The following is a 24,640-nucleotide window of genomic DNA, read 5'->3' on the forward strand; positions in this document are numbered from 1 at the left end:
CCGACGAAAAATAGACGTCAGAAATTGACGTTTTTCCTGTAGTGTAGCAAATTTCTCCAAAATTACCTTCTCATCCTTAGGGAGATTAGATTCACAAATTATCTAATCATTGCTTAGACTAAATAAGGACATATTTGTTCTCCATTTAAATAACACAGTATTTCTCCAGAATCCTTAATATTTCTTCAAAGATGAGGCATTTTTCAGCTGATCATTCTATGACTCTATAGAATCATTCAACGTTGCATGCTTAGCTCCAAAGTTAGGACCTTCATCTAGTAACATATAAATGACTTTTCTTTATACGGAATAGCACTTCTTTATCCCAAATCACTATCAGTACCTCTAAGTTTATAAATGGGAGGGCTTAATTATATCTGATCAACGACGCTTTTAGCTTCAATGAAATGGGTGTGCTTCCACGTTCACAAGGGATCTACCACACTTACAACACATCTATCATTGTTGCTTGTTGGTGTTTGTAAGAAGCACTATTGTTTGCAGGCAAGTTTTGTATGTTCATGTGCTTGTTGATATGGACTATCAGTTAAGCTACACTCATTATTGGTTTATCAATGCACATTAGCTGATGAGTCACTATATCTGGTATTATTTCCCATGAATAAGTTAAGGTACTTGTTCGTCAACTTGCTGCTATTGATTTCAAATAAGATTGTGTACTCATCTGCATGTCAAGTTAACCACCAAACAACGTTAAACTCATTGTTGACCTTCCCTATGTATATTGATTGGTTAATTGTTATATCCGCCGTTATCACTCATAAACAGATCGATGCACTTGCTTGTCAATTAACTACTGTTAATTGTGTGCTGGTTAATACTGGTTGAAAGAATGTCACAACATTTGTTGCATTTATTTTGAATGTGTTTGTAGGGTGACTGCAAGTACCATTACTTATGATTAAATGTGTTCGTGTATAAGTTAACTAGCATTGACTGTGAGCAAGCTGTGGTGTAAATGATAATTCATCTAATATTACTTGTGAATGGAATGTTATGCACATCATGGGTCTTGCTAGTTGACGAGTTATTATGTTCATTTGCATGTCAACATTGACTATCGAATGCACTACATTCCTTACTAATTTCTTCACTCATGTAGGCTATCAAGTTATCATTCAATGCAAAACTATCTCTCCTTCTTGTAGGGAATTACTGATGTTAGTCTTGCACGTCGACTATTCAATCCTTGCTTGCAAGTAAGCATTATTTAGAATTTCTTCTATCACAAGTTCCCTGTTGTTCATTAATATTTATTTGAGTGACTTAAATTGTTAGTTAACATTTATGCTTTCAAAAAAATGATGTATTTTAGGGTTTAGGGTCCAGTTCCCTATGGTATAGTTTAAGTTATGTTCTTTACATTATGTTGAAATTAAGTCCCCTGTCAATCAGAATTTTGGCACATCCCAGTGTCTCCCCGATTTAAGGAAATTTTAGGGAGTCTTAGCCTTCTTTCCACATCAAGAAAGACGTGTACGATCGGTGTCAGATGACACATAAGCTGTATTCTTCAATGTCACCATGCTAAGAAAGGCATGTATGGGTCTTCAAGAGTACTTATTAAAAATTAAACAATTCTTTCCTCACACGCAATAAGGTATGTACACATGTACTTAAGTGTTGCCCTGCCACGCTAAAAAAGCATGCATAAAGCTTACCTACCTCGCCACAGACTGCATAATAAGTTCCCTCCCATTACGCTTAGAAAAGCATGCATAATGGTTTCTTGTTGCGCTGTAAGAGCCGAGGACAAGATTTTGGAATTATACTATTGTGATCGAAGTAGAGAATATGCACATATATATATATATTCTTGCCATTTTTTGATATTATATCTTTTTCTCTATTATAGAAGATTCGTGTCTGATCAAGATATTTTTTTGATGATATATTAGTTGTCCCCCTATTTTTGGACATTAAATCTTTTAAAGTTCAAAAATATATCGGCCTTAAAAAATATTGAGCTGTGTAATTATATTTTCAAGCAAATTGAGCGGTGTAACTTATGCCTGATGAAAGTCCGACAAAAAGTCCTACATCGGGTAAAAATCCGATGAAAGTTTGACAACGGACAGAAGTTTGTCGTCGGGTGAAAGTCTGGCAATTGGAGGAAGTTCGATATCAGGTAGAAGTTCGACGAAATTCCAACGATGGACAAAAGTAGGGGTGTCAATTTCGGGTCACGGGTCGGGTTCGGGTGGAACCCGAAACTGACCCGGCACTATTCGGGTCAACCTGCACCCGACCCGTTTTTTAAAACGGGTCGGTTTCCTTGACCCGAACCCGACCCGCTTCGGGTCCGGGTCAACCCGACCCGACCCGAATGACCCGTTTTCAACCAAAAAATTGCTAATTTTCGGGTCAAAAACGGTTGCTGGGAGGTGGTCGAGGAGGAACTTGGTGGCAAGAGAAATCTCTAATTTCTCTTCCTCTCCTCTCTTCTTTCCCTCATTGCTTTCTTGCTTGGACCCCTTCTTCCGCCCCCTTCCATGAGGAATGATGGGTCTATATATAGCTTTCTGAGAGTAACAGAACCAGTAAATAGGAGGAAGATCAAGAGTAAATTGGGAGTGTTTTGAATTGACGACTGATGTTGAATCCCTTAATTGTGGACCATTTAATGGGAATTTGTTTGTCTTAATGATATCAAAATTCGACGATCTTGAGCTTGATGGGTTCTTCTCGTCGAGCCGCTTGATTCGACTATAAGCATGTCACATTTGGAAATCGTTTGGTAATCCAAATCATGATTTGAACCTTCCAAATGCACTTTGGGTCATTGATTTGGACCCATTTGAGCTCGGATTGGGTCGAATTTGGTGTTGTTGGGTCTATCTTTTTGAGATGTTTAGTTCGATTGTAAGTTTGTTGAAATCATAGTTTAGATGATCCCATATTTAATTTTGGAAGTTTCCAACTTAATTTTGCATCGAGATTTGTGCCGGATCAACATAATTTTTTATGATATATCAATTTTATCTTTCAAGTTAAATCTACATACGAGACATTAGACATTAAACTCTCTTTATTGCTATAAATTTGTTGGCACCTAAAAATACAATTTTTTTTAATTGAATAATTAAATTTATATCTTTATAAATAATTAAATACTATATAATGATTAAATCATTAAAAAATTATTACAATATATATATATATATATAATACATTTTGAGTTAAATTAAATTAATTTCGAATCCACAAAATAGAGGAAATTGATTTAAATTCTAAGCACTTAGGAATTAAAAATCCAACCATAAAATGCAGTTTAAGTTTCTAACAGAATTACCAGCCTAATTACAGGCTTTTACGCATCATTATTGTAGGGGATAATTTCTATATCATCAAGTATCTGCAAGGATCAGTTGGCAAGGTGGTTCGGAATGTACATAATGGCGAGGTGGAAGACTTGACTTTTTTGAAGGATTTTGACAATCTTTTATTTCATTTTTTCAATATAAATTGTAATAAGTTAGTTGATTATTGTGCTAATTTTGCTTTCGCTAGTAAATTTTTTTGTATGAGTTAAGTTGTAATAAAGTTTCTCCTACTTTTCTTTCTTTATTAAAGAAGTACAGCTCACCTTGACTTGTTGGTTGAGAGCTTATGCTTCCAACTGAGAGGTCTTGGGTTCGAGTTTTTGTGTATGCGTTGTGTGTCTGAATTTGCCTTAAATGACCTAAATGTCCAAAAAAAAAAAAAAAAATAAATCTGTGATAGTCTTTCTATCACTTAGTAGATTATATTAGGATTGTTTTCTCTTTAATGCTAATCGCAGTTTATCCAAAAAATAAAAAAAAAACTTTTAGCCAAAATCTTTGTCCCTTTTAACGTTCCTTATACTTCAGTGCTTGGTCCTCGCCGAAGTTTCCCATCACACGGGCGGCTGCGACGCATTTTGCAAGAACTGTAGAGGAAAGGGAGAGATGGACGGGAATTAAGCACCGAAAAATGGCAACGAATAACAAACCCTAAGCCTATTTTTTTCCTGGAATCAATCGAATGGCTTCATCAAGAGTGATTGCGTCCTCATCATCCGGTAAATCTAATCTCTCGCGTCAGTCTTCTCTCTACCCGAAGACGGCAGTGGAGCCTGAGAATTCCACAAGCGATGGCGATCCGCCAAAGAGCTTCGGCTCCATGATTATGGAGGATCTTATTCGAAATATCTATGCCGAGAATGTGCCGGCAGTCGGGTCTTCACCTTATGGCGGCGGCGGGGACACGCCGGCCGCTCCGCTTAAGAGTATGGGGGATATGACATCGGATGACGTGTGGAGAGAGATCACTACTGGACGGCAAGCGGAAGGTGCCGACGAAGTCGATGCCTTAGTAAGCGAAACAGAGAGCAAGGATGTTGGGGAGATGACGCTGGAGGATTTCCTTGCGAGGGCAGGTGCTGTGATGGAAGAGGAGGTTAGGGTTCCGTCGGGAGTTCGCTCGGTGGGTCTGGCTGCGACCGACCAATTTGGGCAGCAATCACTGACAATAGAGAATCCGGTTCGGGGGTTCGGGAACGGGGCGGAGGTTGTTCCTATAGGGGGAGGGAGGGGTAGGAGACGGCCTGTGCTTGATCTGGAGGATAGGGTTACATTGCAAAGGCAGAAGCGGATGATTAAAAACAGGGAGTCTGCAGCCAGGTCCAGAGAGAGGAAGCAGGTCCCGACTTTTCTTAGCTTTCTTGTCAATATCTTTCTGCCATCCTAAAGTGAAAATACTGATAACAGCTCAAATTTACTGAGTTCGGTGTTTGATGTGTGTGCTTCGTTTGTTGTTTAGGCTTATACAGCAGAGCTAGAGTCATTAGTCCATCAGCTGGAGCAAGAGAATGTTCAGCTGCATATTGAGCTGGTAAAGTGCACCTCTATTTCTGCATTTTATGACACTTAAATTCATAGGTAATATAAACCAATGAAAGAAAACATGCATCTTTTTCCCGTACCTTATTTTTGGTATCTAGCTTATTTTATCAGCTGCAAAGCTGCATGTCTCATTACTGGATTTGAAAATTATGTAAAGCAGGCCATGAAAGATTTAATTTAGGCAAATGCTTTTTTATATAATTGCAATTAAAAAAAACTTTTTCTGATTGGAGCTTTCTTTCCCAAGAGCTGTTGGCTTTCATGAATCTCAACGAAATTCTGGTTATAAATGATTTCTTTCCCAATGGTATTGAAATAATTGATTTCATAAGAGTATTGTACTGGAAAATATCCTGATTTGATTGACATAGTTAAAATTTTGGAGGGGTAAAAAACTGGGGAAATTTTAAAGTGGCTAAGCATGCATCCTTGATGTTTAACTGTCATTTTCAAATCCATGTTTTGATTCTTGACTGTGATTTTGGATGAATTGCAGGAGCAAGGTAATAAGGAGAGATTTAAGCAGGTATGAGCTATCAACCTTTATCTATTAAGGTGGGAGGTGATAATTTGGTATACTAACTCTAACCAACAATGGTTTCTAAGAGGCATTTAGTTTCAATGTTATTTGATTGTTATTTATATAAAAATATTAGTTAAATAATATTACTATCTAACCATTTCAATTTGTTTGGTTTAATAATATATTTCTTAAACAATTTAATGCTATTTATTGCTGGTAGTAGTATTAATTTTTTTGTCATTTATTTTGGCTCCTAGGTAGTGTGACATATATTTTTTTAGATTGAGATTTGAATTTTGAACTCAACACCTCAATTTAAAGTTGGGGAATGTAACTAACTACTCTTAGCTATGTCGACTTTATCTTGGAGATATTGATGTGGAACGAATATGCAAGGATGAATAACTTAGAGAGTTTGCACGCTTAAGTGTTAGAAGCCACAATAATCATATCTTCTCAATGAATTTTCTAACGACAAAAGAAAACATTAAGAGCGATAAAACGAGCTTAGACTAAATCACATACAAAGGAGTTTAGATCGTAAAACAGTCAATTTAATATAACGATGCATACATGAGTGATTTTCAATGATAATCCCAAAGTTAACAATAAGATTCGTCACTACAAGAAGCTCCTTCACAAAACTCGTCCAATTACTAGGTTTTAGCGGAGAAGATTAGCATGATTTCCATGAATCAAGATATAACCACAATCAAGAAGTAGACTAAGAAGATAGGAGAAAGGGAGGGAGAGTTTACCCAAAGAAAGGGGTTATACGAAGTTCCGGTGGTGGTTTGAGGGCTTGAGAGGAAGTAGACAGCCAGTGGTGGCTCCTTGGACGTTTGGATAGCAATGCATTCGTTCTCGAACCCTTGGACAGCAAGTAGAAAATATGGGCCAGCAATTCCAGAAAGTTCTGGATTGAAACGGTGGCTTCTGAGGATGTTGGACAGCAAGAGGGCGGCTCTGGTTTTGCAGGACTGCAGTTTCCTAGCATTAGGAGAGCTGGAACCGCAAAGGTCTTGGTTGGAAATTTCTGGAGAGCAATAACCTTGACTGAAATTTTCTGGATAGCAAAATCTGGACGGAAATTTCCTGGACAACAGGAAAATTCTTCCAATGGAGGCTCTGGACAGTAGCGTGGGGTTTCAGACAACTGGCCAACCCCTTTTTCCTAGCTGAAATTCCGTTGATAGCAAGTAGGAGCTTCAGGAAAAGAGAGGGAAATTGAGGGTGACGGCTAGGGTGGAGTTCTTTGGGTTGAAACAAGTAGCTTGGGGGAAAGGGGATGAGAGGGAAAATCTGAAGTTTAATTTCAGATTTTCATTAAGGGGAAAGGCCAATTTGAAATTCAAATTAACCCAATTAAGGGAGTAATGGGGCCGGCGGTTACTAGAGGGATTTAGGGGGGGAATTAAATGGCGCTTAGGTGGCAAAGTGGAGAGAGAGAGAGAGAGAGGAGAAGAGAGGGGCCGGCTCTATGGGGGTTGAATTTTGTGTCTAAATTCAATGTGAGTGGGGCCCATGTGGTTGAATACAATAATTAAATCAAATTCTGAATTAAATTCAGATTTGATTGGATATGAAGAGTTTCCCAATTGGTTTTTGTCATTTAAGGAGGGATTCAAAATTCAAATTGAATTTAAAATATGAAACTTCCTAAATGACAAAGGAACGAATTGGGAAAGTATTGAAAGTCTATTTGAATTTGAAACTCAAATTCCATGGATGAATTTTGGTTGGCCGGCGGGTGGGATTTCATGGGTGGCCGGCGGCTTCAGACATGGGATTCGGCGGGCGGTGGAGGAGGAAGTGGGGCCAGATGGTAGGTGGAGGGGGCGGGATCTAGGGGCTAATGAAAGGGGGAGGGGCGGGTGGCTGGCCGGCTATGTGGTGGCTGGTTGGGGAGCCGACGGTTATGGGAGAAAGAAAAGAATTGGAAGAGGAAGAAGATAGGAACCAAGAGCTCTCACAAAGAGGAGCTGTTGGGTATTTCTATTAAGCCTCTCCTAGGCTTCACCACTCACTCTAGAACTCACAAAGAGATCCAAAACAAAAAGCTAAAATTTCATATTAATCATCATCCCTCAAATACAATAGAAATGACCTATATATAGGTCTTACCAAAAAGAAAAGAAACAAAGACTAAATTGCCCTTGGGGCTACAACATCAAATGATCACCCATAAAGGTAAAACAATAAAAACTGAAAATAAAATAAACTACTACATATATGTCTCAAAAAAATATAATCTCCTGATCGTAGCCGTCGATCTCCGATGTCTCCGAAGGTACACATGTCGAAATATCTGACGATGTCTTCATTATTTTCCCCAGGTGGGAGAAAACTCGACTCCGTCGAGTTGGTGTTTCGAGAACTCCTCGTGCATCTGGGTTTATCTGTTGTAGCTCCTCGTTCTCAGACCATGTATCCTCTGACTTTGATTTGCCTCTTCACCTAGAATATCTTCTTTGTGCACCCTCTTTTGTGGAAATAATATCATCACTCAGAAACATGTCAACCTTCTTCGCTATAGGCATTTTGGGAAAAATTTTGGGAGTGGAGGTAGGCTTTGGGGTTCTCACAAGGTAGGGTCACACAAGGCTTAATTTGAGGTGGATTTGGGGTTTAAATTCTGGACCTTCATAGGCTACTAAATCTTCTATGTTAGAAAATGAATGAATGTTGAACTCTGCAAGCAGATCCACCACGTAAGCATTGTCATTGATTTTATTGACTATTTTAACTAATCATGCACTTCTAGCATGTAATTCCTTTACAGTTCCTTGTGGGAATTGCGCCGGACGAATCCGTACCATCACTGAATCACCAACCTCAAAAGTTTTAACTTGTCGTTTAAATTCAACATGAAGTCTATAATTATTATCATTCTATTCAATTAGGCGTGCAATTTTCTTAAGTAGGTCATGCGGATGAGATGTAAATGCGGCATGTGCTATACGAATTTATATGTCTAAAATTCAAGACTCGACAAAACAAATAATATGAAAACGAATTGGTGCAATAGACTTGATATGTCAGATGAATGAAAGGTGGATTCACACACAAATTTTAAACATAGACAATTTTGGAAGACAACAAACTACAAAACACACACACAACATACTAACTCACAATAACACATAGCTAGAGTAAAGGTGGAAGAGTCATGAAATGAGGGGATCTAAAGTGTTCGGGTCTAAGGGAACTGGTGTAGGGGGAGCAATGAAAACATCCTTAGATACTAGGGCATTTCTATAGGAAGTTTCAGTTAGGGTCGTAGGTAGTCTCCTAGGGGCAACAGGGTAATCTAGCAAATTCATCCAACTAGGAGAGAGATGGTCCTTAACAGAGAAGGACAATAACATAGTGGGCAAAACGAATGAATCAGGAACAAGATAAGATGATGGGTCTTGACTCACAACTATAAGGGGATAGTCCAACGAGTCACCAGTAGGTATGGGACTCAAAGGGAGGGGTAGTGTGTCCAAAATAGATGTGGGCACAACCGTTAGAGAGCTGTCATGAGAGTATGGGCTAACACTCTCTCTAGCAGTAATGTCGGTATGAAGAATGGAGAGGTAAGTCCAATCAAGAACGACACACTCGCTAAAATGTAAATCTAGATGAGCAACTCCTAAAATTGACTCCAATAAAGCAAGAGGAGACTCATTATTCAAATTAAGCCCAGAAACTTTCAGACTCAGATCACTATCTTCCAAATTCATACTAATATTCTCAATAGGATCAAGTATAGTCATAACCTTAAGATCAATGGGTTCCGGTTCAATTAAATCAGGGTTTAACTCAAGTGGTAAATTCAATTGACTCACTTCCAACTTGAGATTATCCACGTTGCCATCAGAATTATCCAAGATTGAATCAGAATTACTCAGAATCTTCTCAGTAGGAGGTATGATTAAGTCATAAACTTTCGAATTTAATTTTGTGGTGTTCACAGCCAGATCAGCTCCTTTCGAGATCAAGTTAATATTATCATGACAAACCTTATCCAAAGAGTTATCCTCGAGGAGACTAGGATCAGGGTGGGCTGAGGTGTCGACGTTTAAAGGTTCCAACTTTCCTAGCTCAGGGTTTAAGTCATGCATGGAGTCTAAATCACTCAGTTCAATTTCATCCTCAAAGAAATCCTCGTTATCGATAGTATCCATGAAATGGATGTATTCAGTCTCAGGTTCAATAGATTTCTTCTTTTTAATGCAATTCTTTATTAAAATCACACTTGCAGGGTCAAGGACTGGGGAGGCTAAAGGTTGACTGGGATGGCTAGAAGTGGGTCCAAGTGGGAAGTCATATGAGATTGATCCAACAGAAGACCCAATAAAGGGTCGGCCATCAAGGTTAGGTGAAGACCTACAGGGTGGGGCAGCAACCCTGATGTTACTAAAAGATGGGTGGTCTCGACCACAGTAATGTTTACGGTTTGTTCTAACATAAGAGGTAGGGTGGTGCTCTAGATGGAGGTCACTGGTAGAGGGTCGGTATTTTAAATTAAGTTCTCGCCTCATGCCTTTTCAAGTAGGGTACTCACCGCGAAACTTTTTATGATCTTCCAATCTTATCCAAAATTGAAGAGCCTGACCTTTGAGGTGAGACTTAGCGATGCTAACCTGGTGGGACCCAGAGATATGACGTGATTCAAAATAATCCCTAAAGTAGTAAGGGTCTAAGGAACCATCAAAGGTGGGTAGACTGTAATGCGTGACCGAATGGGACACGTACTTAGAGTGGGGAGAGTCAACGTGTTTCTCCGTCATAATTTTAGTCATAGAGCCCACTAGGTTAACGATGTCATCTAACCTCCTTTGGAGTCTTATCGGGTCCATTGGGAAATGTCAAGTGACACTCAAAGATGATTGGGTGTAAGGGACGTGATTGAGACACTAAGTTAGGCTTTCTTAAACTCACTAAAGGGGTTCAAAAATTGTTTGGACAGCAAGCTACACTAATGAGTTAAGTAACCTAGGCACTTAGGAAGGGTGTTAGGTTGAGGACAACACCTAAACACTTAAGAAACTAGCCTATAGTTTACTAGATGTGTGCCAGAATTATATGGAAAGCAGCGTACAACATGACATAAAGTTGTCTAAGTGTTTAGGAAGGTTTCTAAAGTGTGGTCAGCACTTGAACACACTGAATTGCTCACTAAAAAGGCACCAACAGCAGCAAGAAAAATCATGACATCAAACTAAACAATGGTTTAGGTCGTCTAAATGTGATAGGGATACCACTAGGGTAGACGCAAGGCTAGACCCTAGGATGTTTTTCTAGTACATGACATGCATGCCTACCATGCTCTGATACCAAGATGATGTGGAACGAATATGTAAGGATGAATAACTTAGAGAGTTTGCACGCTTAAGTGTTAGAAGCCACAATAATCATATCTTCACAATGAATTTTCTAACGACAAAAGAAAACACTAGGAGCGATAAAACGAGCTTAGGCTAAATCACATACAAAGGAGTTAAGATCGTAAAACAATCAATTTAATATAACGATGCATACATGAGTAGTTTTCAACAATAATCTCAATGTTAACAATAAGATTCGTCACTACAAGAAGCTCCTTCACAAAACTCGTCTAATTACTAGATTTTAGCGTAGAAGATTAGCATGATTTCCATGAATCAAGATATAACCACAATCGAGAAGTAGACTATGAAGATAAGAGAATAGGAGGGAAAGTTTACCCAAAGAAAGGTGTTATAAGAAGTTCCGGTGTTGGTTTGAGGGCTTGAGAGGAAGTAGACAGCCAGTGGTGGCTCCTTGGACGTCTGGATAGCAACGCATTCGTTCTCGAACCCTTGGACAGCAAGTAGAAAATCTGGGCCAGCAATTCCAGAAAGTTCTGGACGAAAACGGTGGCTTCTGAGGACGTTGGACAGAAAGAGGGCAGCTCTGGTTTTGCAGGACTGCAGTTTCCTAGCGTTAGGAGAGCTGGAACCGCAAAGGTCTTGGTTGGAAATTTCTGGACAGCAATAACCTTGACTGGAATTTTCTGGATAGCAAAATCTGGACGGGAATTTCCTGGACAGCAGGAAAAATCTTCCAATGGAGGCGCTGGACAGCAGCGTGGGGTTTCAGACAACTGGCCAGCCCCTTTTTCCTAGCTGAAATTCCCTTGATAGCAAGTAGGAGCTTTAGGAAAAGAGAGGGAAATTGAGGGTGACGGCTAGGGTGGAGTTCTTTGGGTTGAAACAAGTAGCTTGGGGGAAAGGGGATGAGAGGGAAAATCTGAAGTTTAATTTTAGATTTTCATTAAGGGGAAAGGCCAATTTGAAATTCAAATTAACCCAATTAAGGGAGTAATGGGGCCGGCGGTTACTAGAGGGATTTAGGGGGGGAATTAAATGGCGCTTAGGTGGCAAAGTGGAGAGAGAGAGAGAGAGAGGAGAAAGAATTGGAAGAGGAAGAAGATAGGAACCAAGAGCTCTCACAAAGAGGGCTGTTGGGTACTTCGATTGAGCCTCTCCTAGGCTTCACCACTCACTCTAGAACTCACAAAGAGAGCCAAAACAAAAAGCTGAAGTTTCATATTAATAATCATCCCTCAAATACAATAGAAATGACCTATATATAGGTCTCACCAAAAAGAAAAGAAACAAAGACTAAATTGCCCTTGGGGCTATAACATCAAATGATCACCCATAAGGGTAAAATAGTAAAAATTGAAAATAAAATAAACTACTACATAAATGACTAAAAAAAAATATAAGCTCCTGATCGTAGCCGTCGATTTCCGGTGTCTCCGAAGGTACACATGTCGAAATCTCTAACGATGTCTTAATCAGACATTCCATAAGTTGGAATGACACGGAGAAGATTAGCATGACCTCTGAGCATAGATGATAGCCTGATATATGGGTCTCAGTAGATTTGAATGATATTTGATGCTATTAAAGTAGGACTGAAATGTAAGATAAATTTTATTTGAAGATATCACCTTAACAAATGATTAACATTTTTCGCATAGCTTCTCATGGTAGTTGTCAACATATGAATTATAAATTAACTATAATGACATTATTTATAAGCTATTGTATAAGCATATGCTCAATTTTCTCACTAGACATTTGCAAGAGGATGTACCTTGGTGTATGTTGTTTGCTGATGATATTCTTCTTGTTGATAAGGTTAGAAAGAGAGTTGAAGGTAAACTTGAATTATGGAGGTCAACCCTAGAGTCTAAAGATTTTTGCTTAAGTAGATCTAAAATTGAATATATGGAGTGTAATTTTAGTAGTAATAGACCTAGTGGGGGGATTGTGACTTTGGGTGATCAAGTCATTAATAAGAATACACGTTTTAGATATCTTGGATCTATTGTTCAGAGTGATGGTGAAATAGATGGGGATATTATTAGTAGAATTCAAGTTGGATGGTTGAAGTGGAGGAATGCTTCAGGCCTGTTGTGTGATAGAAAAGTATGCCTCAAACTTAAGGGAAAATTCTATAAGAGGTGGTGAGACCTATAATGCTTTATGGTGCATAATGTTGGCCATTAAAAGAGAAGCATAATACTAAGTTAAGTGTTGCAGAGATGAGGATGCTCAAGTGGATGAGTGTATTTACCCTTAGAGACAAGATACAAAATGAGCATATACGTGAAAAGGTTGGAGTAGCTCCAGCGAAAGATAATATTTGAGATAGTCGCCTTAGATGGTTTGGTCACATAAAACGATGGCTTTCCGATGACCCGGTTAGGAAAGTAGAGGTATTAGATTTGACTTATATTAAGAAAGGTAGAGGTAGACCTAAAAAGGTTTAGTTAGAAAATATTAGAAATGATCTTTCTTTATTAGATTTACACGAGAATTTGACTTTTAACGGGATATAATGGAGAAAAAGGATTCATGTAGCCGACCCCATATAGTGGAACAAAGGCTTGATGTTGTTGTTAATATGTGTCCAAGTTTGCTACATTCTTCTTCAACAAAATGTGTTGAATTCACCATCCTTCATAGCTTTGGAACCTTAATATTCTTTTGAAATAATTTTTTGTCATCTGTCTTCTGGGGCTTTTCATGCCTATTATTATATATGGTTAGAAAATTGTGTATTTCATTTATTGTGTTAAATTGTTGCAATGTACGAAAGATATCTGTGTTAAAATTTATAATAATGGATTAAAAATCTCGATGTTCATTCAAATATGCAATGCTCATTCCTCGTTTGAGCAATTAGAGTGATGTAAGAGTCTTATTAGACTATGTAGTTATTTTTAAGTCATGAGCTTAGGGTTTGCTTCACATGTCGCAAAGGTCTACCCCACACAGCTTAATGGTCGGTGTTTGCCTAAGATGGTGTGGTCCCAATTGTAGCTTTTATCCTCACACAAATGAGCAAGAAACCATACAGGGATGTAACATCTAGGGTGCATTCAATTTGTGCTATGCAATGTGGTGGTCGTTGACTTAAAATCATGATTTTCTCATGTTAATTAATGAAGATCCAAAGAAGATGCTCTAATACCAGTTGATGAAGTCAAAATCATAGTATAGTTCGGTGTCAATTTGGGAGAAGAAGAGCATTAGAGAGAGTTTGTATTTTATTACAAAAGGGCATAATGGTTAGTACTGTTTGTTGTACTTGTTAATGAAGAATTATTTTCAAGTTGGGCCTTAATTGAGCTTTAATAGAGCCTAACTAATTATATATTTGATGCTAATAATTTCAATGTATATTCATATTACTAAGCATTAATAGGTTTTTGAGTTTTAATTGAAATTGACATAAATCACTAAGTATTTTTTATTTTGGTAAATTTGAAATATTTATAAAAGAATATTTAATTCTGGTTGTCCAGATAATGGCACTAAGATTCATGCTTCTACAATCTCCATGCAATTGTGGTAAGGCAAAGTGACAATACTTCTTAGTCTCATCCATCGAATTATTTCAGGATATGTGAAGGCCCTTTCATTAAATCTAGAAAAAAGATGCACATATCTTAAGGCATCAACCAAGATCCAATGGAGCAACTTCGGTCACCCAACTCTAATCTCAAAATGATCGTAGGAGTTGATTCCAATCACCAACCACACAAATCTCAACTTAATGGCCTTATCTACCGTTTAAAGTTAAATGTGCGAAGCATTTGAGGTTATGAAGTTATTCTTTGATGAAATCTATGGGTCTTAGCCTTTTGCGATAGTTAATCACAAATGTTTGATCAGTCCTGCACGGTCTCCATCAGTCAGATATTTCCCTGCATGGTCTCCAACCAATTGCCCTCCTCCCTCATAACCGCCAGCCCTCCCCTTGGTCGATCCCTAGCCGCCCCCTCCCTTCCCATAGTCGCCGGCCCTCCCCTTGGCTGACCCCTAACCGCCTGCTCACCTTCCTCCTCATAGCCGCCGACCATCCCCCACTATCCCTTGGTGCCAAAATTTCAAATTGATCCTTCAATACTTTCCAAATTTAGAGCATCATAAATTTGGAAAATTCTGAATTTGGATTTTAATACCCTTCAAATCTGAAGTTCCATTCCAAAAAGGAGGAATCATGATAGGAAACTTCCCCCCAATCAACCCATTTGAATTTTGAATGGAGATTTGTCATAAATATACTTTCCTTAACTAGTGGCCTATGATTGGCAACTTGATTAAGTCCCCAAATCAATGCTCCACACACCCCTCCTCTCCCCCCCCCCCCTCTCTTTATCTCCTTCTTTATGTGCTCCTTCTAATTAATTTTCTCCAATCAATCTGATACGCCCTAGGGTTTCACAAATTCGGTTTTTCCCTAATTCCCCTCAAATGCAGAGGATAATTCTTCACAAAAAGCACAATTCCACGTAGAAGTAGATGAGAGGAACAAAATAAGATCAAAAGCAATGAATTCCCACGGTAAAATCACAAGAGTTGTGCACTTTGATGATTTTCGGATTAGGGCACAAACCTTCCAAAAAGATGAGGAAAAATTCTAATTGATTCTTGCTTTAATTCCGCAAGCCACCTAACTAGAAATTAATTCCAGATTTCTCCTAATTGTTGGAATTAATTTCAGATTTTGTTGATTGCTGCTTGTCCTTAATCAACTCTCCATGTAGGGAGTAAAGTCACCCCCCCTCCCCCCATGACTCTACTTCCTGTCTTGGTATTTTCCCCTTAGGCATGAAATATCAAGCATGTGTTTTCCCCCCTTCGTACGCTCTCCCTGAAGCCTCGACTCATTGTTGATTACAAGGCTTACTTGTCTCAAGGTGCAACCCCAAACATCCGACGACTAGATCCCATAAGATGTTAGAACGAGAACCAGGAATACGAGGATGGTAAACTCTCTTCCTAACCTTATATCTTTGACTCCTCAATCATGGTTTCGTTTGATTATGAAGACTAATCTACAAAACCCATATTAAGAGCGCGTGTTAGCAGGTCTTTGTAGTGACTAGTTTGATTGTTAATTGATGAATTATCTTTGAGACCTCGTCTTAAGCATGAATTTTTTGACTTGATTATGGTGTGATTCTTCTATTATCATGTAATTGATTGCTTAAGTCTAATCACTACCTCATTGGCTTAAGTCTTTTTTTTAGAACGTTGAACGTTAATTAATTTTCAGGGTTCTGCTCATAAATGTGTAACTCCTAATTTTACAGCATCTACGTATTCATTTAGTTCTACATCATTTTGCCTTGGCTAGCGGGAATCCAAATTGATTATCTTTTCATTATAAGAGTGACTTTGCTTGGTTTTGATTTAGAACAACAATTTTGATGAACCATCTATGAATGAAAAATATAACGTAGAAAGATAACAGAAAAATAGTTCTTACCTAGTCGCCTGCATCTTATCTTATGGTTGCTCGTTGTGGTAACCACTTTAATGAGAAGAAAACAGATATTGTTTTGGAACAATCTTTATAATTACTACATAAGTACCTGGATGCAATTTTTGTTGAGACTGCTTGAATAAACTTTTAAACTGAACTTTTTAATAAATTTTGTTTATCTATTACTCAAGATCTATGATGTCAAATGTTCCTTGATAATGAGAAGTGCATGTTGGCTTTCAAAATAGTATTTATGTCAAAGGAATCATTTTAAAATATCTATTTCTGATCCAACTATTTGAATTAAAAAGTATGCATATCAATTTGATTGTTTTTTAAAACGGAAATTAGATGTCACACTATTACCTTATTTTATGGTACATAAGGATGGCTATGTTACTTAACATTATATTTCTCTACAAAAGTATGAACAAGTACTTCTAATTATTTATTGTTGGTTATTGAAATGGTGCGACACACAAGTTTTGTGGCATGCTCCTAAGATAATTGTGTGTGCATTCTAATTAAGTGACTTATGCCATAGGTTGTTCTACAATTCTAGACAACAATAACAACATCAACAATTACATCATGTCTTTATCCCAATGTGAGGGGTTGGCTACATGAATCATTTTTCTCCATTATGTCTTGTTAAGAGTTAAATTCTCATTTAAATCTAATATAAAAAGGTCAATTATAAAATTTCTAACCAACTCTATTTAGGTCTACCTCTATCTTTCTTAATATAGGTTAAATCTAATACATCTACTCTCTTAATCGGGTCATCAGAAGGCCAGCACAATTCCATAATATTAAAATAATAATTTGCCTAAATGATGGAAATATAACGTATACACTCATCAAAACATATAAATTGAAGATGAGCATTATGAGTTTGAGTTGTATTTTTTTAAAAAACATGCATATGATAATAATCCTATCGAGAACATGTTGCGTTCTCTCATGTTTTGATTATCTCTTTAGGTTTGATTTAATTTTAGATGTCATTTTAATTCAACGTTTGTATTCCCTAGTTCAATAATTTCCAATTTCTTGCTTTAAAACGTAATCAATCGTCTATTTTGTCCTTTCATTGATTTGGAAGTTCATCTTTATGGTGGGAAAACACTATGACTGGATCTAGGGTTGTTTATAGTTGTTTCATGTGTATTCATTTTCTGTTTTTTTCTTCTACGGCAGCCATCCTTAACATAATTATTGCTCTAGTTGGTTGCTCCCATTTGTGGTGTTCCATATGCAGGTGCTATAGCTATCTTCAGTTGATCTAGTTGATTTATTCTATCTATGGGTACTATAGATTTAGGTAATATACTATATCTAGCAAAACAAGGATTGTAAGGATTTGTTGTCAATGAGATTTTGAAGATAGAAATTCTCTATTTGGATTGAAACTTAGGTTGGAAACTTGTTCTTGTTGAAATTCAAGCATGTTGGATTGGAACTTGCAATATTAGGTTGGATAGTGGGGGATTCTAGGAAATTACTTCTTTTAAGTCCTTTTTGGGCTATAAATAGGACTCCTAAGGTAGGGGTGCAAACAAGTTAAGCCGAATTCGAGTTGCCCTTGGCTTGAACTTGAACTTTATTAATTAGTTGAGTTCGAGCTCAAGCTTTATTTACGAGTTCGAGTTGGCTTATTTATAATATTTTCTAGCCAAGTTTTTTAGGTCTACCTCTACTTTCTTTACATAGGCCAAATCTAATACATCTAATCTCCTAACAGGGCCATCGGAAGGCTGCCGTTTTACATGACCAAACCATCTAAGGCTCTCTCTAATCTTATCTGTCATTGGAACTACTCCAGCCTTTTCACTGATATGCTCGTTTCGTTCTGTCTCTATAAGTAAATCCACTCATCCACTCGAGCATCCTCATCTCAGCAACACTTAACCTAATATTATGCTTCTCTTTTAATGGCTAACATTCTGCGCCATAAAACATTGCAGGTCTCACCACCATCTTATAAAATTTTTCCTTAAATTTGAGTGGTACTTTTCTATCACACTTCAGCCACCCAATTTCAATTCTACTAATAAAATCCCAATCTATTTCACCATCACTCTGAACAATAGACCCAAGATATCTAAAACCAGTACACTTATTAATGACTTGATAGCTCAAAGTCACAAACCCCCCACTAGATCTATTACTACTAAAATTGCACTTCATGTATTCAGTTTTAGATCTACTCAAACGAAAACCTTTAGACTCTAAGGTTGACCTCCATAATTCGAGTTTATCTTCAACTCCCTCTCTAGTCTTATCAACAAGAAGAATATCATCAGCAAAAAGCATACACCAAGGTGTCCTCTTGCAAATGTCTGATGAAAATATCCAAGACTAAGCAAAAAGATAAGGGCTTAAGGGATCCTTAATGTAATCCAACTGAAATAGGAAAATACCTGGTCAAACCATCTTATGTTTGAACACAAGTAACAGCTCATGCATACATATCCCTAATGACTTGAATATAAGCATTTTTAATCTCTTTCTTTTCTAGAACTCTCCATAGCACTTCTCTTAAAACTTTATCATATACTTTCTCTAAATTAATAAATATCATATGTAGATCCTCTTTATTCTCTCTAACTTCTCCATCAACCCTCTCAATAAATGAATAGCTTCCATAATAGATTTACCCGACATGAATCCAAATTGATTTTGAGAAACATTAGTATCACGTCGTAACCTATGCTCCATAACTCTTCCAAAGTTTTAAATTATGATACATAAACTTAATTCCTCCATAATTCACACAATCTTGTGCATGACCTTTATTCTTAAAAAATAGGAATCAACACACTCATTCTCTACTCTTCTGACATCTTTTTAGTCTTCAAAATAATATAAAAAAGTTTAGAAAGCCAAGAAATTCCCTCATCTCTTAAGAATTTCCTCTCTATTGGAATATCATGAGGTCCAATAGATTTTCCACACTTCATTTTCTTTAAATCCTCTTTAACTTCGGTTTTACCAATACGTCGATAAAAATAAAAAAAAATTATTTTCATTTAGAGTGTTAAGGTCACTAAAGTCAATCGTATTCTCATAATTTTCATTGAAAAGTTTAGCAAAATATCTCATCCACTTTTGTTGAATATCCTCTTCTAAAAAAAACATTTTTTGATATTCATCCTTAATGCACTTCACTTGAACTAAATCATTACTACTCCTGTCTCTTTGTTTGACTAACTTATACATATATCTTTTGCTCTTTTTAGAATCTCATCTATAATATTAATTATTAAAAGCTAAAATCTTTGCAGATTGCTTTCTTAGACACCTTAAAGCCTCTTAAATTTCTCAATTTTTAGAGTTTTTACATCTAAACCAATTATTATAACAAAGTTTCTTATTTTTTATCTTTTTTTGCACTTTTTGATTCCACCACCATCTATTTTTATTATTATGAGCTTTTTCTTTTAAAACTCTAAGCACATCCTTTGCAACATTCTTAATACTACTAGTTATGTTTTCCTACATAACATTTGCTTTCTAATGCATAGAAAAAATCTTAAAATCTCGAATCTTACTCTCAAAAAAAGGTTTGTTAGCGTTCTTTAAATGCCCTCATCTAATCTTAGAACAACGTTTTACTATATTTTTCATATTCTGCCGGCTCACGAGTTGGCTTGACTCACTTACACCCCTACCCTAAGGTATGTAAAAGGTCAATGAACATTGAATAGTGAAATAAAATTATAATTTTGCCCTCAGTTCTTATGTGTGATGCTGGATGTAGATTTCTTAGTGCTTTGCAAGTTTGCAAGTCTTGTAGACAATTTTGGGGGAATAATTCTCTTTGTACTGATGTGGGGTCAAGATATTGTAATTGGCGATTTCTGTCCTTGCTATTTTAAAACTCTAAGCACATCCTTTGCAACATTCTTAATACTACTAGTTATGTTTTCTTACATAACATTCGCTTTCTAATGCATAGAAAAAATCTTAAAATCTCGAATCTTACTCTCAAAAAAAGGTTTGTTAGTGTTCTTTAAATGCCTTCATCTAATCTTAGAACAACATTTTACTATATTTTTCATATTCTGCCGGCTCACGAGTTGGCTTGACTCACTTACACCCCTACCCTAAGGTATGTAAAAGGTCAATGAACATTGAATAGTGAAATAAAATTATAATTTTGCCCTCAGTTCTTATGTGTGATGCTGGATGTAGATTTCTTAGTGCTTTGCAAGTTTGCAAGTCTTGTAGACAATTTTGGGGGAATAATTCTCTTTGTACTGATGTGGGATGTGGGGTCAAGATATTGTAATTGGCGATTTCTGTCCTTGCTATTTTCTTAAAACTATCTAGTCATCAATTTGTTTTTTTTTTAATTGAGATTTTGTCAAGTTTGATGTGTACCAGCTTTCTTTTTGGTGGCATGAGTTTCATTTGTTGCAGAATTTTAATATTATTTCCTAATTTTTTGTGGAATTTTAAATTTCACATGACTTTACGGTATCGTTTGGAATGAATAAAATAGGCTTTCTATCTTTGTATCAAAAGCGCCTATTCTTTGCTTAAATTGAAAGTTGGAATGTGCGAATTATGATCTTTTGTGTTTTTGCTAATCTAATCCGAGGTTTGTACTAGTGAATACGAGACCCTAGACATTCTACATCACTAAGTATTTCCTACTATTGTGATATGTAAAAGTTATTTAAAAAAAATGATGTATTTAAATATGGTGTGGTTCTTATTTGGATGAATGTTGAAGTATTTACGACTATTTCAGATTCGTCGTTACAATCCGCGTGCAATTCTCAGATAAGCATTTTCTTACTAATTTATTAAATCTGGTTGCTACAGCAGCAAATAGAAGGACAAAATGCCAGAAAATTGCATCAGAGTTCTCAGCTTTACTGCAATCCCCAACATATTTTGTATATAACTTGAAACTTATCAATGGCATTAAAGTTGAGTTTTTATGATTTCATTATATTTTAACTTTAAATTTTAGGTCTTATATGTGCTAATTTGAATAAAGTGTGGATGCATTTCGCAAATGGTTACCATGTCTTGTTGTATAAATAAAAGTAGCATATATTCCCCAACAGATCAAGTAACTGATTAAGTGGCTTCTTCAAGAGGATAGAAGTTCCATGGCCTGATGCTTAACCCGTCCTCTATCTTAACTAAGAAATTTTGATTTTCCATGTAATATGACGGCATTCACAGAAACTCAGTTTCCTTGATAGAACTTGCTTCCTTCAATATCTTGCCTGCATTCTTCATTTTGCTTGTATTAGCCTTTCAACGCCTTGGCTCTCTCTCTTACAACATCTTCTAAATTTATGATCATACTCTATTATCATGTGTTTTGGTTTGTTTTACCTATTGGAACACGTCGGCATCCACTGGTAGCCCACCAATTCAAGGCAACTTTTTTTCTAGGCTTATTCTGAATCATTTTAAATCTGTTGACCACGTATGGAATAATGGTTCCTTATATTGATCAATTACTTAGAGAACTCAGAGTCAGCATTTACGCAGTCATAGGTCCAGACTACACAATCTGCGAATAGATGAGCAGGTTTAGCCTTGGCCTCTCATTATTTGAGTTTATTAGCTCTCTGCTGAGGTTTTATGTGAATGAGGTTGACATTTGTTTTGCATTTGATATTATACGTGGTCTAGAAGCGCCCGAGTGAAAATATGTAAGGTAAGGAATGAGATCTTTAATTCAGAAGTGTAGTTTTTCTTTATTGTGTTGTTGATTGTTTTCAATCAATGTTAAGATGATTACCTCCAACATGGATGTGTTTCGAATGCCAAAGTTTACAATTGTTGGAAACACAAGAAGTATGCGTTGAGATGAATAAATTATGGGAATTTTTTATTTTAATAGTTTGGGTTTTATTATAGTAGTAAGATTTTTTTGCTTTGTTCTTCATTATCTTTGTTAACAATAGTGTTACCTCTCTTAGATGTAGTAGGTACAGTACATTGAGTCAGGTCAAAAGGAACACTCATATACACGTATCACATAATTTCCAATAATATATGTGCTTCTCGTATATGGTGTAATCCTCTTAATAATAGAAAATTTCAACATTTATCCAAAATTTAATGCAAGTTAGAAAATATGTTCTAGTGATGAACTTTGATAAGGTGTTCTTTCTTTATTAATTTTTAGTCTTAGTCCAAGTCTAAACCTAGAAAATGTTGTTTTAGGATCTTTAATTATCTTAGAACATATTATTAATTGCTCAAATTTATTCAGGTGTCCCGTGTCAATTTTCTGCTTTGTTTTAATGCATTAAATTCATCAAAAAAATGATCTAGATGTGATCGTGATCATTATTTTTCTTTAAGCTTCTCATTTCAACCTAAGTTGTATGTTCTTTATAAAGCCTCTTTCTTTGTTTTTGCTGACTCTCATCTATTACATTTTTAACTCGACTGATGTGACATGACCATATTATGAGCTCATTTTTTAACCCTTATTCATAGGTTTATGTTGATAATCAATACGACTTGAATGGCTATAATTGAGTAATACAACTAAAATTATATAACAAAGGCTTGATAATGCTTATCATAAAATGAATAAGTCCTGCTGGCTGATAACTATTCAAGTGAGTGGCAAATTCTGTAAAGTTTTAACATTGAAGCTGAGTTCAATTAAATTAATTCTCTTTGCGAGTCCTATTGGAAAAGTAAGCTGGTTTCTTTGGCTAGTTCTAGATTGCACTTGAATAATTAAATGAGTAGCTCTAATGAATTGAAGACTTCAGCTTTCGAGTTCCATGGGTGAGTATATCCTCTGTTTAGGCAACCTCGGTATACTGAAGGCAGTGCATCCTCTCTCTAGGCATTCAGTATACTTAATAATGAGTAGATTAGACAATTTCAAAAGATTTTTTTTGGCAACTTGAAGATTTATCGAATTGGTTTAGTGCTGGCAACTTGTTGAATCTGGCTTAGTTTTGTAGTATGACTTGATTAACTTGATCTAGCCCTCTGATTCATTCATCTCTTTGGAAAAACGCAAAAAAGAATAAGAAAATAAAATTTTAGAACCCAATGAAGCCTTGTTATGATGGCATATTGATTATGATTGATTATGTTGATTCATTTGCTTGTGTTGTACACACCGGCATTAAGAAATTGTTATAAATATTCTTGTTAGGGCGTATAAGTTATCCAAACAAAGAGATAAGAGTAGTAAGGATTTAGTTCAATTGAAGTGTATTAAGGATAAAGATCAAAAGTGCTTTTATTAGAAGTGGATATCCAACAAAGGTGAATGAGATATATTTTTTTTTTAATTTTTAAATAAGATTATGAGAATGCGATTGAGTTTAGTGATCTTAGTATCCTAAATGAAAAAAAAAAGATTTTTATTTTTATCAGCATATTAGTAAAACCAAAGTTAAAGGGGCTTTAAAGAAAATGAAGTGTGGAAAAGCTGTTGGACCTGATGATATTCTAATATAGGTGTGAAAATGCTTAGGAGATGAAGAAATTTCTTGGTTGACTTAACTTTTTAATATTATTTTGAAGACTAAAAAGATGTCAGATGAGTGGAAAATGAGTGTGTTGATTCATATTTTTAAGAATAAAGATGATGCACAAGATTGTCTGAATTATAGAGGAATTAAGTTTAAGTGTCATACTTAAAAACTTTGGGAGAGAGTTATGGAGCATAGGTTGCAGCGTGCTACTAATATTTCTCAAAATCAATTTGGATTCATGTTGCGCAAGTCTACTATGGAAGTTATACATTTATTGAGAGGTTTGATGGAGAAGTATAGAGAGAATAAGGAGGATTTACATATGATATTTATTGATTTAGAGAAAGCTTATGATAAAGTTCCAAGATAAGCTATGGAAAGTTCTAGAAAGAAAGGGGTTAATAATGCTTATATTCAAGTCAATAAGGAGATATATATATATATAGGAGTTGTTACTTGTGTTCAAACACAAGGTGCTTTGATCAAGTATTTTCCTATTTTAGTTGGATTACATCAAGGATCATCCTTAAGCCTATATCTTTTTGCTTTAGTCATGGATGTTCTCACTAGACATTTGTTAAGAGGTTGTACCCTAGTGTATGCTTTTTGTTGATGATATTTTTTTTTGTTGATAAGACTAGAGAGGGAGTTGAAGGTAAACTTGAATTATGGAGGTCAACTTTATAGTCTAAAGGCTTTCGTTTGAGTAGATCTAAAACTGAATATGGAGTGTAATTTTAGTAATAATAGATCTAGTGGGGGGATTGTGACTTTGGGTGATAAAGTCATTAATAATAGTGCACATTTTTGATATCCTGAGTCTATTATTCAGAGTGAATGTCAAAATAGATGGGGATATTATTAGTAAAATTCAAGTTGGATGGTTGAAGTGGTGGAATGCATCAAGCTTGTTGTGTGGTAGAAATGTTCTCAAACTTAAAGGAAAATTCTAT

General features: G+C 36.2%; 1 protein-coding gene and 1 non-coding gene across 3 annotated transcripts in view; both read left to right on the forward strand.

Moving 5' to 3' along the window:
* Window positions 1–3,840: 3,840 nt before the first annotated feature.
* Window positions 3,841–24,640, forward strand: part of LOC110107968 (bZIP transcription factor 12) — a 36,622-nt gene continuing 15,822 nt past the window's right edge. Inside the window, exons 1-3 of one of the 2 annotated variants that reach the window (XR_003701966.1) lie at window positions 3,841–4,683; window positions 4,804–4,875; window positions 5,383–5,412. Coding sequence is in view for 1 of the 2 variants with exons in the window: in XM_020838439.2 (XP_020694098.1) it covers window positions 4,027–4,683; window positions 4,804–4,875; window positions 5,383–5,412 (759 nt within the window). In the remaining variant the exon portion in view is untranslated. The remainder of the gene's footprint in view (window positions 4,684–4,803; window positions 4,876–5,382; window positions 5,413–24,640) is intronic. The other variant, XM_020838439.2, reaches the window with a different exon arrangement.
* On the forward strand, window positions 12,213–12,313 carry LOC114580524. Its single transcript, XR_003701972.1, has one exon. It is a non-coding gene; the product is annotated as a U6 spliceosomal RNA (small nuclear RNA).

This window comes from Dendrobium catenatum, unplaced genomic scaffold (genome assembly GCF_001605985.2).
Source record: "Dendrobium catenatum unplaced genomic scaffold, ASM160598v2 fragScaff_scaffold_1074, whole genome shotgun sequence".
In the NCBI taxonomy this organism is placed as follows: domain Eukaryota; kingdom Viridiplantae; phylum Streptophyta; class Magnoliopsida; order Asparagales; family Orchidaceae; genus Dendrobium; species Dendrobium catenatum.